This window comes from Branchiostoma lanceolatum, chromosome 4 (assembly GCF_035083965.1).
Source record: "Branchiostoma lanceolatum isolate klBraLanc5 chromosome 4, klBraLanc5.hap2, whole genome shotgun sequence".
NCBI classification, from domain to species: Eukaryota; Metazoa; Chordata; class Leptocardii; order Amphioxiformes; family Branchiostomatidae; genus Branchiostoma; species Branchiostoma lanceolatum.
In genome coordinates this window covers 22831515-22854232 of record NC_089725.1, presented here as the reverse complement: position 1 = coordinate 22854232, position 22718 = coordinate 22831515, and the positions used below count along the sequence as shown (strand labels likewise).

The 22718-nt window shown below is 40.4% G+C and overlaps 5 protein-coding genes across 6 annotated transcripts in view; 3 read left to right on the top strand and 2 right to left on the bottom strand.

Annotated features, from left to right (window-relative positions):
• Positions 1–4069, top strand: part of LOC136433420 (uncharacterized) — a 68381-nt gene extending 64312 nt beyond the window's left edge. Inside the window, exons 68-70 of the mRNA XM_066425616.1 lie at positions 100–161; positions 2544–2644; positions 2915–4069. Coding sequence (XP_066281713.1) covers positions 100–161; positions 2544–2644; positions 2915–3103 — 352 coding nt within the window. The 3' untranslated portion in view covers positions 3104–4069. The remainder of the gene's footprint in view (positions 1–99; positions 162–2543; positions 2645–2914) is intronic.
• On the bottom strand, positions 3817–7811 carry LOC136433423 (kelch-like protein 11). 2 transcript variants are annotated; one of them, XM_066425621.1, is made up of 4 exons: positions 7691–7811; positions 7067–7215; positions 6508–6676; positions 3817–6079 (listed from the first exon to the last, which is right to left on the bottom strand). In XM_066425621.1, exons 2-4 carry the CDS (start codon positions 7196–7198, stop codon positions 4521–4523), a joined length of 1860 nt encoding a protein of 619 aa, XP_066281718.1. In that variant the 5' UTR covers positions 7199–7215; positions 7691–7811; the 3' UTR covers positions 3817–4520. The 2 variants fall into 2 exon arrangements, with proteins under 2 accessions (XP_066281718.1, XP_066281720.1); XM_066425623.1 differs by having other exon boundaries at positions 7646–7716.
• Positions 7812–7901: 90 nt separating this feature from the next.
• LOC136433425 (gem-associated protein 8-like) lies at positions 7902–10854 on the top strand. The gene is made up of 4 exons (XM_066425628.1): positions 7902–8020; positions 8310–8681; positions 9180–9596; positions 9961–10854. The coding sequence occupies exons 2-4, from the start codon at positions 8396–8398 to the stop codon at positions 10107–10109; spliced, it is 852 nt and encodes a 283-aa protein (XP_066281725.1). The 5' UTR covers positions 7902–8020; positions 8310–8395; the 3' UTR covers positions 10110–10854.
• A 379-nt stretch (positions 10855–11233) lies between these two features.
• Positions 11234–14287, top strand: LOC136433429 (protein SPATA45 homolog). Its single transcript, XM_066425634.1, has 3 exons — positions 11234–11488; positions 12524–12612; positions 13603–14287. Exons 1-3 carry the CDS (start codon positions 11355–11357, stop codon positions 13623–13625), a joined length of 246 nt encoding a protein of 81 aa, XP_066281731.1. The 5' UTR covers positions 11234–11354; the 3' UTR covers positions 13626–14287.
• LOC136433426 (alpha-ketoglutarate-dependent dioxygenase alkB homolog 6-like) lies at positions 14139–22399 on the bottom strand. Its single transcript, XM_066425629.1, has 8 exons — positions 22266–22399; positions 21803–21871; positions 20269–20329; positions 20020–20039; positions 18974–19000; positions 15772–15876; positions 15338–15460; positions 14139–14995 (listed from the first exon to the last, which is right to left on the bottom strand). Exons 1-8 carry the CDS (start codon positions 22314–22316, stop codon positions 14720–14722), a joined length of 732 nt encoding a protein of 243 aa, XP_066281726.1. The 5' UTR covers positions 22317–22399; the 3' UTR covers positions 14139–14719.
• Positions 22400–22718: the final 319 nt, after the last annotated feature.

Here is a 22718-nt window from a genome sequence, read left to right as displayed (position 1 = left end):
GTCATGGGCTTATTTCACAAAATTACATGACCTGTTTCAGTTTATTTGTGGTTAATATTAAATGATAATAAGACAGACGAATGCCTTTTTTTCCAACAGATGTGCTCCAGGCTACATTGGCAACCCAAGAATCCAAGGGCAGACGTGCAAGAAAAATCCAGGTAAGTTGTCAATGGATTCTTAAAATACCTGTATGGGAATAATGGACAGTCTACTAATTACTCTTTCTTCTTCTGCAATTTCTGGAATAAGGTTAAGACATATTGAATAAAGAATTGGAAAGCCAAAGTAAAGATACAAACTTTAAGAGTAAAAGATTTTACAGTCCTCCAGGAAATGTAAAATAAACGAATGTCACTTGAATAAAGAGGTCATATAATAAGTATTTTAGGCTTCAGAGGTTATAATATTTCATGGATGGCCCTGAAAGTGATGGGAATGTTGATGCAAAATAAATGACAGGACCAAAGGCAACTGGAGAATATCTGGTTTCAAGGAGATCTGGCTGTATGAGCTTTAAGTTATATGGAAGTTCCCAACGGACATGGTAGTCCAAAGTGGACCCGACTGCCTCCGTCAGAAGTAACAAGTTTCCTTCCTGGTCTGTCCGACAGCCATTTAGTGAGACGGACCACAGACGCTCACCTGTCCATCATCTAGCCAGGTGACCCTGGAGGAGTGACACCAGAGAGCAGGGGTGCACAGCCACGGGGCAACCATGTAGTCAGCTTGTCTATAAATGCAGCTTTAGTGTCTTAGCCAATGAGGGAAGGTTGCAGAATTGTTAGATAGGGGAAGGATGTGTGTAATGGTCTATTTATCAATGTGTTTTATGGTTTGCAATGAGTTGGTAGGTGTAGTTACCTTTCTCTCTATAGTAGTACTGGTAAATAGCGGGTTAAACAAACGTAAAGGGAAATCCCATATAGGGTATGTGTAGGAACATTTATTAATCATCTCAAAAGAAAATACAAAGATGTTGAATGTTTTTAACAAATCTCTACCAAATATTCTGACTGTTCAGTGCACCATTATTTATGTTTGATGGTAAGCACATCTTCAAGGTTGTACAAAAATTATTGCTATGAAGTTTGTCACAAAACTGAAAGGTTTATGAAGTTCTTAATTGGATACAATAATAGCTAAAGTTTGTAGGTTAGATGATGACAAAAATGCATTGCCATGAATTAGACTTTCCCTGTTCCTGTAGAAAAAGATGTGTATTTATTATGGTGATTTTACCCTATTTTTGGACCTTGTATGATGTTGTCCTTTGGCCAAAGGGGATGTTGCATTGTATGTGTTTGAATGTTCCTACCTAATTACAGTCTCTGGGAATGATTTTCTACACTCATCAATGAGTTCAATTTCTGATAGTTATGTGTACAGTAAAAATGATGCTGGTGTTAGACCCTCCTTTTTCTCACCTTTGCTACAGTAGGATGCCTTAGCCGCAGCCTTTTAGCTAAAACTTAAACTTTGTAAGGAATTTGTGAGGATGATAACATTCTTACAGTTTATTTTGAAATAAAAGGGGTGAGCCAGAATTTGGTGTCAATGTATTACTTTCTGTTATCCTAAAAAAAGTGCATTTGGTAATACTAATAGCCTTGCAACAAAACCGACATATTCAGAACTTGCATGCATGCTTTATATATACCTATTGATCAGAGTTTAGACTTCTGACTCGGAGTGTAAGGCTATATGATAAGGTATTTACTGGGATTGAATCTGCATGAGCCTGCATACCTGGCAAGTCTTGTAGTATCAGACTTAAGGACAGGCTCTAATCGATCATGATCAGATAAGCTTGCTGAGGCTCTGAAAGGCTTTGATCACACTGGATCTAACTCAGCTGGCATCATGACAAGGTGATTGTCATCCCTCTGTTCCAGAGATAAATACCACCATGCATGGGACATCTACCCAGTCCCTCACTTCTTGTTTCATAAATGTTGCAACATTTTCCGCAACAGCTGCCCAGAAAGAATGAACCAGCTTTGATAAATCAAATCATCCTCACCTCTTCAGCTGGAAAAATTCTCCCCAGAGACCCAGACCTGTCTTCTGCCTTCTTCAGTACATCTTCTTCAATTCTCATCCACTACCATACCTCCTGCAAACATTTCCATGTAGACGCTTTATGATGTGCTGTATTGATTGAAACATGACAAAGTGCTATTTTGACATAATAGCCTTCTTTTCTACATGTTGTTCACCTTTCGGGGACAACCATGTACATGTAGAGTAGCCAACGGCTCTTCACTTGTCCATGTGCAGTACAGTAGACCAGGATTTCACCTTTGATGCTTGATTCTAATGACTTAATAACTTGATATCATGAATGTATCATATTTTGATTTCTGAATCGCAGTGAAAAGGTTTTATCGCTCCCAAGTTAAACATATTGAATCAAGCACATCTTTGTCAGTTCTGTTCATATGCTAAGTTTAAGCCCATTTGCATCAATACACATCATACTTACCACTTTGATTTCTTCTCTGTCTTGTGTGTCTTCTGTCTGTCCTCCCTCTATACCCCAGTTGGTGCCCCCACAGTGAGAATCTCACCCTCGGCACTCAGCTCAGAACCTGGAACATCTGTCACCCTCAGCTGTGATGTCAGCGGGGCCAGGCCTGTTAAGGTGGGGTGACTTTAAGACTAGTCATTTGCTGAATGACGTTCTTATAATCATAGTAGCCTATAGTGTACTGTTTGACAGCGTCAATCAAAGAGACTAAATTGCAATTATACTAGAATCATGCATAGACATGTAATTTTGGTATAACATCATACTAAAAACCATTACAAATAAGCATGCAAGTGCAATCACATAAAGCATTATCTACTTCCAATGGATTTAACAACGTCCCAAGGTAGGTCAGACTTAAATGTTATCAACTTGTTGGTTCAGTTATTCTGGGGCCGGAAAGACGGACAGCCTCTCCCACCACGTGCCCACGTGAGAAGTGGGACCAAGGATTCCTTGCTGGTTATCGACCCGCTAGAAGACGCTGATGCGGCCACCTACGTGTGCACTGCTGTCAACCCACTTGGAACTGGGGACCAGCAGGCAGTTTTGGATGTCAAGACAACTAAATAATGTCTCAGAATGGATGTGGATAAGACCAGGGTTGCGTGTCTGTTTGTCCTCTCTCCCATCCAGTCTGGGGCAGCTAGCAGAAGAACATAGGCCGGTGAACTGTGAATTGATACTTTCTTATTGACATCATTGGTCTGGAATTATTGTGACTGGATGGGGGTGGGAGTTGTCTGTATGATTCACCAGGGCTTCGATGGTAAATTTTTACAAAATCCTTGCCAAGAACCCTGGTTGATGGGAACTGGCAACATCCTTGCATGTGGATTTCTTCTTATCTGTTGTAAATTTGGAGGATAGATGGTAGGATTGTAATGTTGTCTATAGGTTGGTAGATACCCTGAGTTGTTTTGGACTTGTTCAAGGAATGATATCAATAACTTGAGTAAGTAGCTATAAGTATAAGGTATGTATAGGGTAGGCTAAGGATCTACCTCAGGGTTAGGTATGTTTAAAACATTAATTTTAAGGGGGAAATACGGGGCTATAGAAAACATTTTAAATATAAACCTTATCATGATTCCACAAGTGTGGAGTTTGTGAAATATGACACATGCTTGTATGAATGTTTCAATGCATTGCACCTGTTCTTACGGTAATTATCATATATGTAAGCCATCTAGTCATGTCACTTGTAGACCATAAAAATGACTACAATGATAGTGAAAATAGTTTCCTGTCCCCTTAAATGATCACTGCCAGTTATGGCCATGCAATTGACAATCTTGTAAAGCACAAATGTAATCATACAAAATGTAGTTACATTCCTTACATCTCATGTATCTACAGTGTTTCCTTATCTATGCATCTTGAAGTACACTTTAAAAAGACTAATTTGCTCATAGTTATATCATGTCAAGGAGGTTTAATAAACCTCCTTGGTTATATTTTGGGAACACCACCGGGTCCATAAATTGCATGTAAAATCTTGCAGGAAGTAGACATGTCAATAAAGTATTATTGTCTCAACTACATTTGTACTTGTGTGTGTTTTCGAATTTGACGATTATCATGTCCATGAACAACCTAGTGTAGACATCATTATTTAGTTAACTCTCTCGGTCTCCCTGTAAGACATTGATAAAAATGCTACAGCATCTCAAACACTAAGATATAAAGCTGATCACTCAACAGTACTGGATTTGTCACATCCCCAACATACCACTAACTTAACATAATTATTATCAATGTTGTGTCCACCTTAACAGAGTTGTGGCCAACCTCAGTAATTATTGCAAAAATATCTTACAAAATATGGGAGCACCATTTTCACACGACAGTTTGACTACCTTTTCAATTATATAAACAAGGTCTTCGCCAACAGTAAGTTTCAGATCATATTGTCTTCATACAGCCTTTTAAAGCTTCTAAGATGACCAATTGTAAAAACAAAAAAGTGTCAAGACCTGCCAAGATGTAGTCAATCTTCTAACCTTACGGGTACAACACAATCTGCATGATTTTTTGCATGCATGACAGCTCTGTATGGCACCCGTGCATAGCAACACATGGCACAGGAGCGTGGAGTGGGCAGTTTACACAGCTCCTGCCATTGCTGCTCCTTACAGTTATACTTGTACACTGTGTCCACCATAAAGTAGTCCTTGAGCCCACCAATAACATAGATATCCTTCTTGTAGACACACACAGAGCACCCTTCCAGGTTGGGGTTTGGAAATCCTCGACGTATCCGTGCAGTGATGTCCATCAGGTCACCAGATGACTCTGGAAGGGCGCTGTAGTGAAGACCACTGTAATTTGCCTTCAGCCACGTCTGAAGTACAGTTACTTCATTGTGCCAAGGAAGTGAGTAAAACGAGTCACGTGTCCAGCCAAGGCTCTGGTTGTACCTGAATACAGTGGTGCCATTAAGAACATACAGATCTTCGCCAACAGTAATGACAAGAGGTTTCAAGTATCCGATAATCAAATCATCTGGTAGGTTAGATAATTGGTGCCATCTTCTTGTGATAGTGTCAAAGCAAAACATCACTCTGAGGTGTGAACTGGTGGCTGAGTTCCATCCTAAAGTATCAAGCAGAAATACAGACTGTGGTGTGGTCGCAGTCAGCATACCACCTCGCATCAGATTGGACATGACACCTGGCAGCTCAAGCTCCATGCCCTGGGGCAGCACCCATCGAGCGCCATACTCCATCTTTGTGTTGTAACAGAAGAAACGGTACTTGTGTGTAGAAGTGTTCCTTATGTCAGGATTTCCTTTGTTAGCGACATAAACGGTGTCAGAGAGGTTAAATATTTCAACTGGGTTTCGCGGGGGGCTTCCCTTTAGATCAACCCATCGGTCTTCATCGATGACGTACGCCAAGGCTGGCACGTTTGCAATGGTCCACCTGCTTCCATCCTCAAGCACAGCCTCTGATTGCCCACCACAGACAACAATGACATCCTTGAGAGTGCCTAGTCGGGGTCTTGTGTTGAGACTTGTCGGAGGTAAGTCCTTCAACAACTGTGGTCTCATCAAGTATGAGACTGCTTCATCAGTGAGGGACAGGCACTCAGGAAACTCTTTCAGTAATGGCTCAGATTTCATGTTGTTGATGACATATTCCAGGTCCATTAGCGGCGTACGTATAGAAGCCAGGAGTTTGGGAAACATGGCCATACGATTTACAATGTCATACTTTGTCCACCTCACAACAAGCTCAAACAGGTCCTCCTCCTTGTCCACAAACAGCGCATCTTTGAACAGCAGCTCAAGAAGACGCTCCATGGGGAGCTCTAGAACATCTTCCATCACCATTATCTCTGTAAAGTTGTCCAGAATAAACTTGAGAGCCTGTTCCTTAAGCTGGTCCATATCATATAAGTCAGCTACTGCCCAGACACTCAGACATGTGCCCAAACTGATGTTGTCAGATAGGAACTGTCGGCAGTAGTCCTTCAGGTGGAGCACATCCAGGTGAGTGGCTGCTGCTAGAACCACGTGCACATTCCCCAGTGTCAGTCTGAGAACACCTGTCACAATAACAACCTACATGTTAGTTTGGACCATAGTCAGTGTTATAATGTGCTATCATATCAGCCAATTCTTTTTCTGAGCAGTTATTTGGATACTGTGTAAGTCAGATAAAGCACGGTCAAGTTTTAAAAAAATCTGGATGCATTATTGCAAGCAATGGAGTACTGTGCATACATGTATCTGTAAACAAAATGTATAACCAAGACTTAGATAAGTCTGCCTACATGCCAGTGTACTTAATGGCACTGGAGTACAGTAGTTGGTTGGAATAAACAGGTCTCAAAAAAGCACTGACAATGTCATAAGCTAAAATGAAACTGCACAGCATCGAAAGCTGGTCCTGAGTGGTCATCATCATGTTATTCTTCATATTCTTCTGGTTTATAGTCCTGAGTGGTAAGACTAAGACATATATGGTATTGACCTGTGTAAATGTACTGAACCACAGTCTCAACTCCCCCAGCATCCAGGGACCCCAGCTCAATCCTGCTGGCGTGTGTCTCTGTGTAGTCACTGCGGTAGATGGAGGCAAAGTACTGGCTGCCTGCGGCCAGGACTGCCCGGTGGGCAAAGATCTCTCTATTCCCCACAACCTGGAAAACACAAATTGAAGCTGGGATCTTTGACTTGTTGTTAAACCACTAGATTCACTGAACTAGTTGATAACCACTAGATTCACTGAACTTCTTAACCCTGCCCAATCCTCCAGCTTGACCATGATATCATACCACATTGTCAATATCAATACTCTGCCTTCACAACAGAACTGATTCATATGGCTTAACAATCAGCTAGCACCCGGAGCACAATAATGAGACAAATATATAACATTAATCCCCCAATGTTTACTTTGATTGCATTGGTTAAGTAAGGAGCAAACATGCAAATGTTGCTGTCCCACAAACCTTGCACACATTAGCGTACAGATAAAAACATGCAATTGTATGTGTGCCATGTGACACTGAATAGCAGTGGCGCCCTACCAGTACAATATCACAAAGTGTGCCAGTGTCTCTCAGTCCCTTGAGGTTCTGCAAAATGTTTCCAGGGTGGTCACCGGTACAGAATTCCCGTACAGGTTCGCTGGAGAATTCATCCTCAGCCATTGCGTTCATTTTCGTCTCTTTAACTCCTATAAAAAGATAGTGGTGATCAGTGTACAGTATGCAAAACCATTGCACCTCACCAGAGCACCCTATAGCCACATGATAGCACAGGGCAATGGTTGGGTGTCAAGTATTTGGACTAAAAATAGATGGGCGTGTGAGTTAGTCTACCAAAGCTCTAGTGTTCCAGGGCGAAACAAAATCATGGCCGGAACGGCATTGGGACTGGACAGCACTGGTATTCCAGTGCGGAACTCCCTCGGGACTGGAATTTCAGACTGAGCATAAACCTCCCTCATTCGTTTTCCCAAGGAGGTTTTCCAGAGCTGATAAAACTTTTAAAAGCTAACCAGTCCAGTGTATACACGATGGATTGCTTGCTCCTTTAAACCCCGTCCAAAAATGTCTGACAACAATTCCGTTTGATATTTCATGATATCACGTAACCGATCATACCACATGGGGAAGTATAATGGTGAAGAAAGGCTGTAAACTGCTTACTGTAAAACGGGGACTGTCACACTGTGATGCGGGACCAAAAAAAGACATATGTAAGGTTAAAAGTTAAAGGTTATCAGATGGAACCATAATCAGATGGAAAAGAAAATGCTTTATGATATCTTTCACTTATGTTTTTGTTACAAATCAAATGACGTTAACTTTTTCATATGAAATCATAATTCAATGGACTTAGTTGGCAATCTACTAAGCTTATTGTGAAAGGACAAACTTTCTTCCCACCCCTATGTGACAAAGTGAGCTCTCCTGATGACCCCAAACGATTTCGACGGCGACTGGACGTAGGATTCGAAGCGCTATATGTGAGCCAGGGTATGATTTATACGTCCTCTTTTGATTCTTTTACCGCCCCATACTGGCATGTAGACATAATTGCAGAGAGTACAAAGCGTTTTTGTATTGCATGATACAATTAACGTTAAGCCTCGAAAACCTTACATTTTCCACCGGTGGGGGCAGGGGGTGGGGGGCTGTGCCGAAGAGTCGGACTAAAATTTATTTCGGCCCGTGATGCTTTTGTTGTGCTCTCAGGTCTAAAACCTTTCATCCAGACCCTTTGTCTGGGTTTATATAACTTTCTGTGATTATTTCTGTCGATCAGTCCTGACAGAAACATCCCGGCACCCCAGTATGCTGTGAGGGCAACCTGTTGCATATCAGCTGGCCAGGTGATCCTGTCAGTAAAACATGGCAGAACTGAACCTGCCTGTAGAGGAGATGGCAGACCATTCAGAGGAAGAGGATTCTGCTGCAGAGGAAGAAGACATGTCCGAGGAACCCAGCAATGTTGAAGACAGTGTGTCGGAGGATAACGGTGCTCCCACCATGCAGGGGAGCGGGGACGAACACTGGCAGTATGACTCCAGATATGACAAGTACTGGCAGCACTGGCATAGCATGATGGGCTGGTACCAGCAGCACAGGAAGGCACCGGCACAGGTCCAGGCAGTGTGGCAGCATGTCATGCAAAATGGTGAGACTTCAACCACTCATGTCACATGTACCTTAGCCGGCAAACATCATCAGGGACAACTTGCTGTTGGAAACTAACTTTTGTATCAAGAGGTGTCAAAAATCCATCAAATTCCCTATACATGTAACGTTAGTACAATTTGCTTGCTGGTACATGTACTACCGGTATGCTTGCTTTAGATATTAGTGGCCGCCTGCTAACGCTCTCTGGCCAGGAATGAGCTGGCCTGACCACCCCAGCCTGCTACTGATTAGTCCTGCTCGTCCCCCTGGCATGTAAGGGGACAGTTTGTTACTAGCATGTTAAACTCCAGATTTACTAATTCAATAATTGACAAGTAAACATCTTTATTTAAGTCAAAAATTGTATGTAGAAAAAAAGGAATGATTCTTGTATCCATCTGTGTATGCTTTAGGAAAGTAATAATCCTGGCAAAACTGGTACAGGTCACCATGCCACTCTAGTCCCCTGAATAACAACACTTTTTCACTATTTCAGGATGTGCTCCAATGGAACCATGTGATACAAGGAAAGATCAGTACAGAAGGAGGCGTCCCTCCTGGGACAGAAGAAGTGCTTCACATTCAAAAGATAGTCTGAACTCAAATGCAAAACGGCGTAGAAGGACTAAACGTAAGAAACACAAAAAGAAGCATAGCAGGAAGAATGTGGTAAAGCACAGTGATACAGACACAATGGACACTACCAGTGAAACAGGGAACAATGAAGTCCCTGAGATTTCTCCCGAGTTTCGTGAGTTCATGGCAGTGACAGCCAGACATCGTGAGGAGAGGAAGAGACAGAGGGAGGAGGAGGCCAGGAGGGCTGCTTTAGAGGACGACTACATCGAGGCTGACAAGCTGGGTTTGCCGAAGTATGGCAGGACCACAACTGAGGCTCCAGCTCAACAGCCAGGTCAGTTGAAATAGTAAAGTTATTATTAGCAAGCCTGTGATGAAGAACAGACACACAGTTATAGTTTAGGACTTTTAGGAAATTTATTAACATCTGTCAAGCTACTAGTATTGCTTTCAGACTGGGCATAAAGCCCATCTCTAAGTTTTATACCATTGCCTCAATGAGACTTCAATTATAGATCAGTGTTTTCACAGTTTTATTATTTATTTTGATACTGTTAATATCGGTAAGCTAACTTCATTAAGGTCTGAATGTGGCTTGTTGTAAGTCATACTCATGTTGATGTGTCATCTATCTAAATACATAGGATATATTATAAGGTATCTTATCAAGTAATAATCTTTTTCACCTCATGTACCAGGTCAGCAGCGTAAGGCGGAGATGAAGCGGCTATACGGCACGCGGGCACCAGTCATCCATGGTTTGGAGACTGCCATGCAGATGGAGTTTGATGCCAGCTGTGACCTCAAACAACCCAAACTATGGCCAACTATCCCACTGAAACTGTAGATTCCAGCTTTTTTTGGGTTGTATTCTGGTATTTTCTGAAAACTAACAATTGTACCTGATTGATATCAAATGCATTGGTTATAACACATCCAAATCAATGTTTACCTACCGCAGAGAACAGGACTACAGACCATCCTGTATTACACAGGAGAATAAGAGGTGTACTCTAATCATTTCCAGCTACCCCTGGTATATGCAACTGAATCGTGAATATCAGTCCTCTATGTCCTTGTATCTCAGTGCCATATTGTGAACCTCAGGGATCTTAGCAGTAATTCTTTATCATACAGTCGACATTTTTAGTTTTCTATGTGCATGTCAGCATGTGTCATTGCAGATTAGTGTGAAAAGGTACTAATCTTATACTTGTGATCTGCAGAATGTATGTGCTTTACACAATGTATACATCCCCAGAGTCTAGGATACAGGTCACTTACAAGTGACAATGACAAGTTATGTGACCAGACTTGCAGACTTGTCTTTTTTGCTATGTATGTGTAATGTGTAAATATCAGTCAAAGCAGTCCTTTTAGTCATATGATATGAATATTTTTTTCACTTGTTGATAAATGAGTTTTTAGCTTTTATTTTGCCAGTAGTTAAAAAGAAGTAAATAGCATTGATGGATGTGTCAGCACTTATATGCAGGTTAATCTTTTTACTCTACCATATGGACTTGACTGTACTGCATTGTCATTTATGCCTCTGAATAAACAAATCATGTTTTGTTTCATCTCCAATCTAAGACACTAGTTGTGTTGGTCTGTACTACAAAGGACTGTTCCAGGAAGCAATGTTAAGAAAACTTTGGAAAAAAACTTAAGTAGTTAGGGTATTTCTGAGTATAAACAACAGATTTGTGACACAAGTTGGGGTTTCAGAGTCTGGTTGAAATGAAAGAATGAATTAGGGAACATTAGGTCACATAAACACTGCACCATTCTATGTAGAGAGAAAAATCAATTGAAATTCATATCAACATTCAAAAGGGCATGGTCGATGCATAAAACCTCCTTGGTCGATGAACAAATGTGACAAACACCGCCATCCGTGGCAAGCGCTAGGGTGCAGTACAGTTGTAAGTCGCTACGCGTCGCCATTTTATAAGCAAGCCTTTGTCTCCATAGCGACGGCCATTGAGACATGTAAACAACCCCAGCTGGGTGACACGATCTCCATTCATACTTCACGTGCAGGACTGTAACGCAGCTGTGTAAGGCGTAGCTTAACTTTCAGGATTTCAAAATGGACCAAGAACAGCTTCGGCAGCTCGGAGAGCAGAGAGAGTCCTGGTGCACGGTGGACTCCAATGCTTTACGGATTTGGTGTCGCCCGGAGAAGAAACACGCTCAGCAGGCCTTCAGGAGCGATGTTTTCAGGTAAAGCGTTAAGCATGACAACGGACTTACATCAGTCTTTTCCAATACGCCAGCACTTTTAAAGACAGTGATCATGATAATGAAGTGGCCAAGTTGGTCAGTAATTTGCAAACTGACTGATATGGCTAGCCAACGGCCACGGCAAGCGAGCACGGTATTTCGGAAACAGCACTGCTTACTCAAACAAACGCCGTCGTTATGTTTACGTGTTTGCATCAACATGCATGTGCACATTATACAAACCAATAAAACTACGGCAAGGACCATAGCAAACTTTGGCTACGAGCTGTAAAGCACGTATCTGGAATTCACTGTCTCCAAGGGATTTTGATAATATAAGAACCGTTGAGGACAAATTCTCACCAGTTACTGTTTCCAGCTCTATGGCTACTAACGTTATAAATCATAATTTTTCAACAAAGCGGTAGCGTTATTGTTACGTACCCTGTATCCAAGGAGCAGCACGCGATGTAGATGACTCGAACACGCAATAAATATTGGATTTAAAAGTTGTGGCACATTTTATTAAATAAATCCAATACTTATCATGAAATTCTCCAAATGAAATCCAATAATTACAATTAAATTCTCTAAATTAGTTAAATGCATAATTGGCATGTATCATATTCATTCCTAATTGATGTAATGTTAACCTTTATCAATTAACTTAATTTCATCAGGTAACACTATTTCATTTTTTATTAATCAATGATAACAAATGTAGATCCTACTTAGATATAGTGATTATGAAGTTCTTCCCATGTAACAAGGAAATCACGGCATTTCGTCATCAAACATGCAAATTCTTAATGTGCACCCCAAATTTCTCCCTTTGGTTAAAAAAGACATTTTTGTTTAAAAAAGCATCCTGTATGGGGAGAATTCAGTGCCATGTTTCTTCTTGGAGCAGTGGTCCCAGAGTGACACTAAAAACATTTTCTTTGCTCACTAGCCTTCAAACTTTGATAAAAAATGTGCTGATGCTGGTAATGACGTTGTATGGTCTCACCTGTTAACTCTATCCTTATTTTACAGCCCTAACAGGAATGAGGAGACTGAGCCTAGATGCACCTTCGCGGTCAACGCCCCAACCCACCGAGAACGCCGACACTTTCCTGAGAAACGTAAGGACATCACTTTTCCTTCTCATGTTTACTGTTCAGGAATGACTTTCTGTGCAATACAGGTCACAGTAAAAAAGGTAAATGTAATCTCAGGTGTCTTGTAGGGTTATCAAGGACCACAATGTGTATTGTGGCTTGCAGGACTCTGTTGGACAGTTCTAGAATGTGTTCTTTTCTTCATGACAGTCCTGGAGGAAGTCTACTCTCCAAGCAGACGTTCAGCTCTGGCTTGTTTTTGACATCTTTTGGGGTGTTTTTATTGGGCTTTCTACTTTGTCAGGTTTTCTTTTGGCTGGCTGACAAAGTAGTAGGCAGAGAAACACGCTTAAAAAGATGTCAAAAACATGCTTCAGCCGAACCTCTGCTTGGAGAGTAAAGGCAGTCCTCCTGGATCTGTAGTACTGTTCTACAGTGTGCCCTTTTCTTCATGACAATGCTGGAAGCAGTCTCTTTGGATCTGTAGCTTGGTGTTCTGGTTCTAGTATATGATCCTGTGTTCACAATATTCTGGAGTACAAGTAGTTCTAGAATACTAGTATGTTCTGTAGCACAGTTCCAAAGTTGTTTGAATAATTCTGTAGGGCAATGTACAATTATTATGTACTTTGTTTGATACTGGAGAACAGTCAATGTAAAATGATAAGATGTAATTTGGATATCTACTACAGAAAGTAGGCCAACCTGGGGTTATTGGGTTTTCTGGGGTGTTCCTGTAAGCTTTTATTTTCTCTTTCCTTTCAAAGTACAGTAGACAAAGAAGGTAATTGACATGGCCTGAGCCATAACAGCTACACAGGCAACCTTACCCTGATGCCTTATTGTGCCTGAGCTAACACAAGTGACCCCTTCACTTTATGCTGGGAAGACCTGGCCTCCTCAAGTGTTACCAACGACACCAGACCCAACCTGTTACTATAAATAATTGGTCTTTTGTTCTGGCCACATGGTCCTACAGAGTGACCAACCTTTCTCTTGTTCTGTCCACTACAGAGGGAACCCAGCTGAAAATCTAGAAGGATTGGATAATATAATGTTTCATCATGGCAATGGAGACATGGGAGCTGCAACAACTACATCACACAGCCATGACATGGGACCAGTGGAAAACTCATGGAAGTTCCCCAGCACACTACATCTCACACCTAAAATGTAACACTGTCCAGGAATACAAAACATTTAGTATCATTATCAAACACACTCTTGAAAAGTAGTTACTTCTGTGACAACGTTAATTGAAATATATTGTACATGATAAGTTTTCTTTACTTTGCAAGATTTACTCCGATGAACTAGTATTGTGACTTCTGAAGTAATATGGGGCAATGTATGTTATCACAGCCTTTGAAACCACAATTGGCAGAGATTGTTGCAAAATTCACATGACTGTTCTCGTGTCCTTGATGTTTAACAGAGTGAGATTTTTAGGTAAATTTATGAAAAACTGTGTAAGTTTAGCAGTAGAGGATAGATCGAAAGCACTGTAGTACCTAGGCTTGCCAAACTTCAGCCACAAGTATACAATCATAAACTTGGTCATTACGTATTTATTTGTTTCTGAAAAGTACAATGGTGTGGTATATTGCACATGCAACCCAAATCACAAGTATTTCAAGAGATAAATAGCTTGAAGTACCATAAATGATGGTACAAATAATACAATTGTTCTCAATCACCACCTGCGAGTTTCTTCTTTATATACTGAGATAAGTTGGCCAGATGTCCCCTGGCGCATCCACAGTAGTATCTGTTACTTGAATCTGGAATAGATCCACTTTATCTTTGGAGGTTTTTGCAGTTGACATGAATACCATATCAAAGTTTATTGCAAATACATGCCCGAGGGATAATTGCAAGGACAAACAACACAAATAATGATGAAAAATACAATGATATAAGGGCTATATCTAATGTTATGCTACATTCTAAAATGTACATGGTGCTAGTTTGGTTGGGTTTGACTTCTTCTTTTGAGGCAGAGGAAGATGAATTTACCCACTTCTTCTTACCAAACATAGCAACTCATGGACATAGATTATCAAAGGTTTTCGAGAACATTGCACTTGTAAAGACAAACTATCTCGTCCTGCTCAAGACCTGCCATTTCCTGTCATCTCCTCCCCAACCTCAGCTGCACTTTGAGAGTCTTGGGCACATGTCGGATGGTTAGAGACACCCGCGTGTCTCGTGTTAACGTGTCCCCCACAGCGGCACCACAGGACGTCAGGTTCCTCACCCTGTCTGTGATGGCGTCTGTAGATTGCTCGGCGATGCCGTGCAGGAAGTGATGGTACAGGTCCTCCTGCAGGATGAGGAGGCTGCGGCGCTCCAGGAAGAACGACATGGTGTACCGTTCATCACAGGACGCTGCCGCCGCCACGTTAGCCTGGGGAAAATACAATTCTTAAGCCCAGTAAAATCAAACTGAAAACAAATTCAAGCTTTTATTAAATACTGTAGAATAAACTGAAAGAGAGAATTCTTGATATACAGAGAAGCAGCAGCACTATGCTTTAGAATTTCTAAATTTTGGAATTTTTATTATTTCATTTTGAAAAAGCTAAATACATAAATAACTTCCATCTTTCCTGGCTCTGCTACAAATAGAGAGCCAGGACTTGACTTAAAGTGTTTTGTTCCTGAAGTTTGATTTGTAAATGAACTGCACGATGCTGAATTTGTGAAGCCTTTTAGGCTGACTGCCAGATAGAGACAAATGCAGACTGACCTGTTCTGTGCTCCCAGCATCCCCTTCTCCACCAGGGAGGGGTTTGTAGAAGTCGAGCAGAGTGTGGGACCCCAGGTTGACAGTGGTTATGGTAGGGTAGAACAGTGGACCATCCTCATGTGGCTATGAACATACAGTAAAGACAACATTACTGTCTGCATAGCCCTGAGTGCTATGACTTTACAAAACCACTGCTAGAATTTTCTAAAAGTATCTTCCCAGTCAAATGCAAACTGTTGCAAGGCAGTTCACCCAAGCTGCAACCACTATAACTTTATCATACATGTAAAAGTGTATCAAACTTATGACTGAAGGAAAAGGCAGAGTAGAAGTACAGATCATTTGTAATGAGTATCATTCTTAAGCCCTTCCCATTTTCCCTTTCCAAACACATCCTTCTTACCACAAGTTAGTGCTTGTACTGAAAACCGTACCATGATGCCCTGTCCCTGTTGGTATTCATTCACTAGCACATGGTTGGGCCTCTTGTCCTGGAACACACCTAAGGAGTGGATACGGTCTGCACACATCTGCAGCCACTGAAGAGGGACAGAGATGGTGTAAGGTTAGCTAGGTTAACTTCACTTCACTGAAAAAAAGGTAGCAAAGGCAAAACATTAAGCTGTTTGACTGAATCACCATTTGATACAGTAACTGTAAGCACAAAAACAAAGTATTGCATTGGCTGAGCCTACGCATGACAGAAATCCCCCAGCAGAAAGACAAAACATCATTTCAGTCTTGACTGACAGTTATGGTAAGCCCATCTTGGACAGACTACAGGCACTACAGTTACACACAGGTTCAATACCGCTCTTGTCTCTCCTTAAAAGACCTTCTCAGAGGACGTCTAATCTGGGAGATGGATCTCTTAAAAGGCAGTGGCTCAAGATATTGTGATGGAGATTCCCATGCCTCAGGTGGGTTTACACACAGCAGGAGACACAAAGCTGCTTGTCTGGCGGATGTATGATACTCCTAGCATGAGGAGAGATACTTTCTGTGAAAATGAGCTGGGGATAATATGCGTGTCTTATAATAACTCTGGTCACATAATGGTGAACATCACTTTCCAGGGTTCAATGCAAGTGCCAGTCAACAGTGAGCTATGCTAGTCTCTGATGACTTCCATACAAACATGAAGCAGACATTCTGTACCTACATATTTGCTACGCTGCATCTGGACATGCCTGATATCCCATAGCACATGCATCATGTTAAGTCTTCCAGCCCGTTTCAGTTCATTTCTATTGACAGTTATTTCTACACTAAGTCAATATGAATGGTCCCATGACTTTACCTTCAACAAGCCTGGTGCCATGACTTACTTTACCTTTAACGAGCCTGATTCTATATTTGAAGTCATGGAGAATGATAAACCCCCTCATATCTTCTATTTCCAGATGTTCCCATGTAACATCATCCAATCTAACAACTCTGAAATTCAGCTGTGATGGTATAATTTCAAACTCTTCTTTTTTAAAAATGTTTGTAATAAAAACAACCCTAACAAACATTTTTTTGAATATTTGTAACGATAACAACCCCCTCATCCACTTTTATTATTACATTTTTGTAATAAAAACAACACCATAAAACCATTGGCAGATGTTTGAGAATATGTAGGGTGCTGAATGGATGGCAAAGCTTCATTACTACCAAGAAGTGTGATCCTGAATACCGCTATGTAAATGCACACCTGCTTGAGGTCAACTCGGGTCACAGTATGACACCCAGACAGGTAAGACAAATGAGCCGAGGTCAAAAGTCAGAGTGTGGGACAATCTGCTGTTATTGTAACTGCAGCTCACTTAAGGGAGCCTTTCCTGTAGGTGCTGTCTTCAAGCTACAACTGGAGGTACATTTGCACCAGGTAAGCCACAGGACTAGGTACATGTAATTTGCTTTCCTTAGGGCCTGCCAAATTTCATGAGTCCGGTCTTATGTCTTGTATCATACTCAGGCCATGAATACTGGTAGCCTGGTAAGTTGGGTTTGGGCCTGGAAGGTCTAAAATACCTTGACTATCCAGTGACTGGCAGTGAGTAGTTATACCATTCTGGATATCATTAAAAGGTTTAAACAACTTTATCATTACTTTATTTTAGAATGAAATTTGCCACTGTGACACTCTGCTAATCATAAGTTGATACAAATTTTACTATGCCTAAAACTGTAATGGCCTAGCTAGTAGTACATGTTGAACATACTGAGATAGATAAATCCTTCAAAATGCCAAGAAAATTTTAGCGTAACCAAAATATTAGCTTTATGATCTCAGTTATCAATAATAGATAGACCAAGTTTTCTGCGTATGTACGTTTTTCCTTTAACAGTAGACACAGCATAGTAAACCTGCATTGTCATAATATTTACACAGAGAGCTGAAGACCAGTGGAATGACCTGTGACAGACATGGAACAGAAGTTATATAGAAAATGTACTTCTTTTCACAGCAGACAATAAGCCTCCCATGCAACCCTTCTCCTGTATACTGTTTGCAAATACAACTGCAAATTACTGTAGACTAATCAAGTTTCTTCCTTTGGTGGTTGGGCTTTCACTTACTTTGACATACAAAACACAGGGAAAATGTAGCCTTGGAAAGAAGAAACACTGACTCCAGTGTAATTTCTGACAGCTGCATGGCCAACCTGGTACAAGTATGCTGACTTCACCTGAGTTTTAATATGACAGTTTCTTTTTTCTGCTTTCCTGATATGTTTAAAAACAATCAATGAAAAATTCTTTAAAGCAATCTCTGCATTTCATCAGTTAGGACCAAGACCGAAACATGATGGGAATACATGTAGGTATGTAACGTTACAGCGCATTCATATTACAGAAATACCTCAAGGTCACAGCATGCACATCCTCTGTATAGATTTGCATTTCAAAGCTTCCATATACCTGGCTACTGCATCACTGTCCTGATAAGAGTCTCAGCAGCGTACCGGTATTTACATCACCTTGAGCCATCCTTTACAGTGGGATTTCTGGCCCGTGTGTGATAAGTAGCTTTATGGCCCAGAGTGATATCGATCACGTGGTATTCTAGTAACAACTTTGGTGACTGATTGGGTAAGTTGATGCAAGGAGGTTGGTTGATGTATTAAACTCACATACAGGAAATTGCAACATTCAAAGTAAATTATAATCAGAAGGCTAAACAATAAAATTCTGCATTTTTCTTGTGTATTAAATTATTTCAATTAATGCATTTTTCATGATATCTTCTGCCATATTCCATTACATTAAATAGGACCTGTGACAAGAATACCATGCAATGAGCTGCAGTGTGCAGTGGTCAGTGATGAACGCCGTATCTGTTAAAAATATACTTGGTCAAAGATCATGGATAATGCATTCTGTTCTTTTGCCACGTTTTGATCAATGGTAGCTGGTATATCAAAGTCACTTGGGTCAAACTCAAAGATGTTTTATTGTCTGTGTACTGTCTTTAAGGAGCCTCTTCTTCATTTGTATATTTGGTCAATGAGGGGGAGGGATGTTGATACTAGTAAGATCATGATCTTAAATCTTTATCAGAGAATGGCAAACATGCAAGAAATAGGAAAGTTTTCTCAACTTCAAGTATTACTGTAGCTAAGTATGACAGTTTGACTAAGTGCTCACCTCAGGCAGCTTCTCTACCACCATACCCTGTGGGAAGACGATAAATCATGTCAAACCATGGTACCTACTGCAGCAAGCAGATCATCTGTATGTTGACAATGCCTGAGATACATCATCTTTACTTTTTTTTACTTTAACTTTGGGTCCAAGTTCCAACTCAATTGTAGTCACCAATCAGACACCAAATGCTCAACAGTAATCTCCAACACATAAGCATGCAGAGTTATGTTTAAGATCTGTGTACCAAAAGTATTCTTACATTGCCAATAGAAGAGAACTTTTTCAGTGAATTCAGTTAATCATGATACTTGTGAATAGAATATTGGGTTGGCAGAAGGCAGACCTAAACAGAACACATGTCCGTAGACTGGAGATGGACAGCAGGTCTCCCTGTCTGACAGGCCACCTGTACTCATTAGGACCAATTATGACAGGACATCTTGTCCGAGTTGACATCAGCCACTTAGAACATGATCCTCCACAGCACCTAACACAAGGTCTGATATGGAACATATTCTGTCCTGTCCTTATCAGACAGGGCTCAAACAGTGTCACTGGTTATCTGCACACTTTGTGCAGATGTGCTATAGTACTACAGGCAGCAGGAGCCTTTTTTAACATTAATACCGGTCTCCAAAGAAAAGAGCAGGAAGCAAGTTGATGCTCCTATACATGCTTTATAAGTTTATTTCAGGCCTATAGGGAAAGCAGAGTCTGCTAGATGCAAAGGAGAAACTTGCTGAGGATATAGAGACTTTTCCAATATTGAAAAATAGAAATGCATCCTGACATTTTCTACAAAATGTGTTACTGGTACTAGTCTAACAAATAAAGTATTTTTGGTACAGTGCAGTTCAGTAAGTCAAAAATGATGATTTTCTTCAACCAAGCACAGTCTATGTTTAAAGGTTCTCCCAAACCCTTTTTTGTGCTAGACATTTTGTCGTCCTAAATCTTTTGGTTTTGAAAATGTATCATGCCTCAGAATAGCATGTGACATTATAAAGAACAAAATAAAGCCATTCCACACAGTTGAGATGACAAACCTTTGGATGAGGTAACCCACCTGCAAGAAAGGCAAAGAACACAGTCAAGAAAAGTCAAGTGCTGTCAGATACTGCTGTCAAATCTTTTTCAAAGTATAAAGCAGCATCAACAGTCAGGCTCTTGTCACTGCCAAAGACCTGTTATATCTCACTGTAAATGGGAACAACTTAAAATAAAAAGTCCCATTTGCAGTGAATGACCAGTGAATGACTAAACAACTGACATTGATTTTTTGTCACGTTCCTTACCCCAGTTCTGCAAGCGACGGTTGGATAGTCGTGTCCACTTGGGCTTGGGTGCTGCATACACCTGTTGGATGTTGTTACATGATGTATATAAGATGACAATTAAACAAATTCAACTTTCTAATCTCATCAAAAGACATGAAATTAACAGTGAGAATAAAACTTCAAAAAGCAAATACAAGTACATGTAATCAGGAGGACTATGATTGCCATTGTAGATATTCAAATTAATGGAAACTTTTAACAACAAATATTTATTCCTGATCCATACAAATACAAATTGTGTTCAACAAAAGGAGACCTGTATATGATGTAGGTTTGATCTGTACCTCTTGCAGGACTGACCTTAGGTACAATTTACGGAAACAGGTCAATTCTACTTATCAGGAAGGTGGGGTCAAATAAAACATACCCTTTCCAGATAAAGGTTTCTAATTCAAAAGTTAACAGTGGACTGCAGTGCTATATCAAGACCAAATGGTTTGTTTCAGAACTAAAAGGAATTCTGAGGCAGACAGATGAACTCTGTGACACTGAACCAACCTGCACCTCTGTCCTGATGTGACATGATAAGGCAACCCTATTCACTAAGAACCTTCCACACATGGTAATCCTTCAGCAGTTGTCTGCCTACCTAATTATAGCAGGGAGTCTGTGTCCATAAGATGGACTGGTCCTACTTTTCAGTGTGATGGAAGAAACTTTGCAGACCCACCATCACTGTGGTACTAAATGGATGAAGGGCTAATAGAAGTCATCTTCATTTCAATTCATGTCAAAAATTAAGTTACTTCTTCATTGATCAAGAATATGTGAAATATATAACTGAACCACTAAAAAAAAATATTTTCTGTATTAGGCAATATCAGGAAGAAAATATTGTGACTTGAATCTGTTTTTGAACGGACACTTTGAACTTTTATTTTCAACAACAATTGTTTGTGCTGGTTTTACATCCAATTTCTTATATGTGTAAAGTTATATTGTTACATGTTTCTATTGAATTCTTTAGGCAATTTCAAGGTATTGTTTCAAGACTAACTGCCTATTTAAATACACTCAATAGTGAAATATAACAAAGTTTGTAATTCAGTCTGTGCAAGGAGGTTTAATATAGATCATATAGTTCTATATCAAACCTCCTTGGTCTGTGCAAGGACATTATACAATGTCCTTGGTCTGTGTTTACTGTGAATATCATCATATCTCCGGGTTTGAAATATTCTATTTCTGTTCTCTGCAATATCTGATTTACAATACCTTGAAGCCTGTATTCTTTTAACTTGCCAAATTGCCAGCTGCCTATATTTTCTCAGCAGTCTCAAAAATATTTCAGATGTGTAAATTACAGGTAATGCAGGTGGTATTTTGTTCATGTATTCTGTTCAACTCTTTTGTTTCATACTTCACTTAACAAATTATTAACAGCCAAATGAATATCTGGGAAGGTCTTTCAGTTTTAACTATTGGCATGTATTTGATAATCAATTAGCCAGCTACATATTGAAGTCCACACTTCCTAATGCAAAAAAACAACCTTGGCCAGCAGGTAGCTCTCCTCCTCCTCTGTTATAAAGTCTGGAATGTAGTATGCCATGGGAGCTACCTGCAAATAAACAAAACAGGAATACAATTGTTCAATATGAGACTTGATAAAATGTGCAAATACAGTACAGTACAGTAGAGTAGAATTTTCGGTCAGGTAGGACTGTTCCAGTTTAGACCGCTCTTTATAGCAACTGTCTGGACAATGAGGTTAAGACCTTTTGAATGGTTATCAGACAAAAGAATAGAGAGCTGTACAGTATACTAAATGTAAAGAGTGTTCATCTGACTCAGATGAACACTCTTTATAAATCATCAGATTCTGAGTAAACAAGCTGGCTAAATGATAAGTAAATCCATAAATGATGCCTTATAACTTTGTTTTGTATCTGCAGTTTGGGAAGTGATTATCATTTTCTGACATTTCCTCATAGCAAAATCTGTCAGCTACTCACATTCTGTACCCTAAACCTTGGGAGGTCCTCTGAGTGTATCTTAGTCTCCATCCCTATATGACTCTATATTTCACCTCCTCTGTGGTCATGCCAGTCTTGCCCCAGATGACTGGGCATGAGAAATCAGCTGTTCAAGTCCCAGCATTCCCTTCGCCAGGGGCCTTACAAAACTGTCTCAAGAACGTTGATTGGCCAATGCCTGACAGAAATTCACCAATCACTAACAGCGTAACATGTTGACCTGGGGCTTTCAATAGTAAGGGTATGCATGGAGGTTAGATTCTATTCCTGAGAATATATTTTTTTCTTTATGATTAACGGAATCAGATATGGTGTTATTCATCTTTAACTAAAATCGTCAAGTGGACTCTGAATTGCTTATTTTCTATCATTGAAGTCACTTGACCTGCTGAAAGCAAATTGAACGTTTGAGTCAGAAACTAGGTACCCACA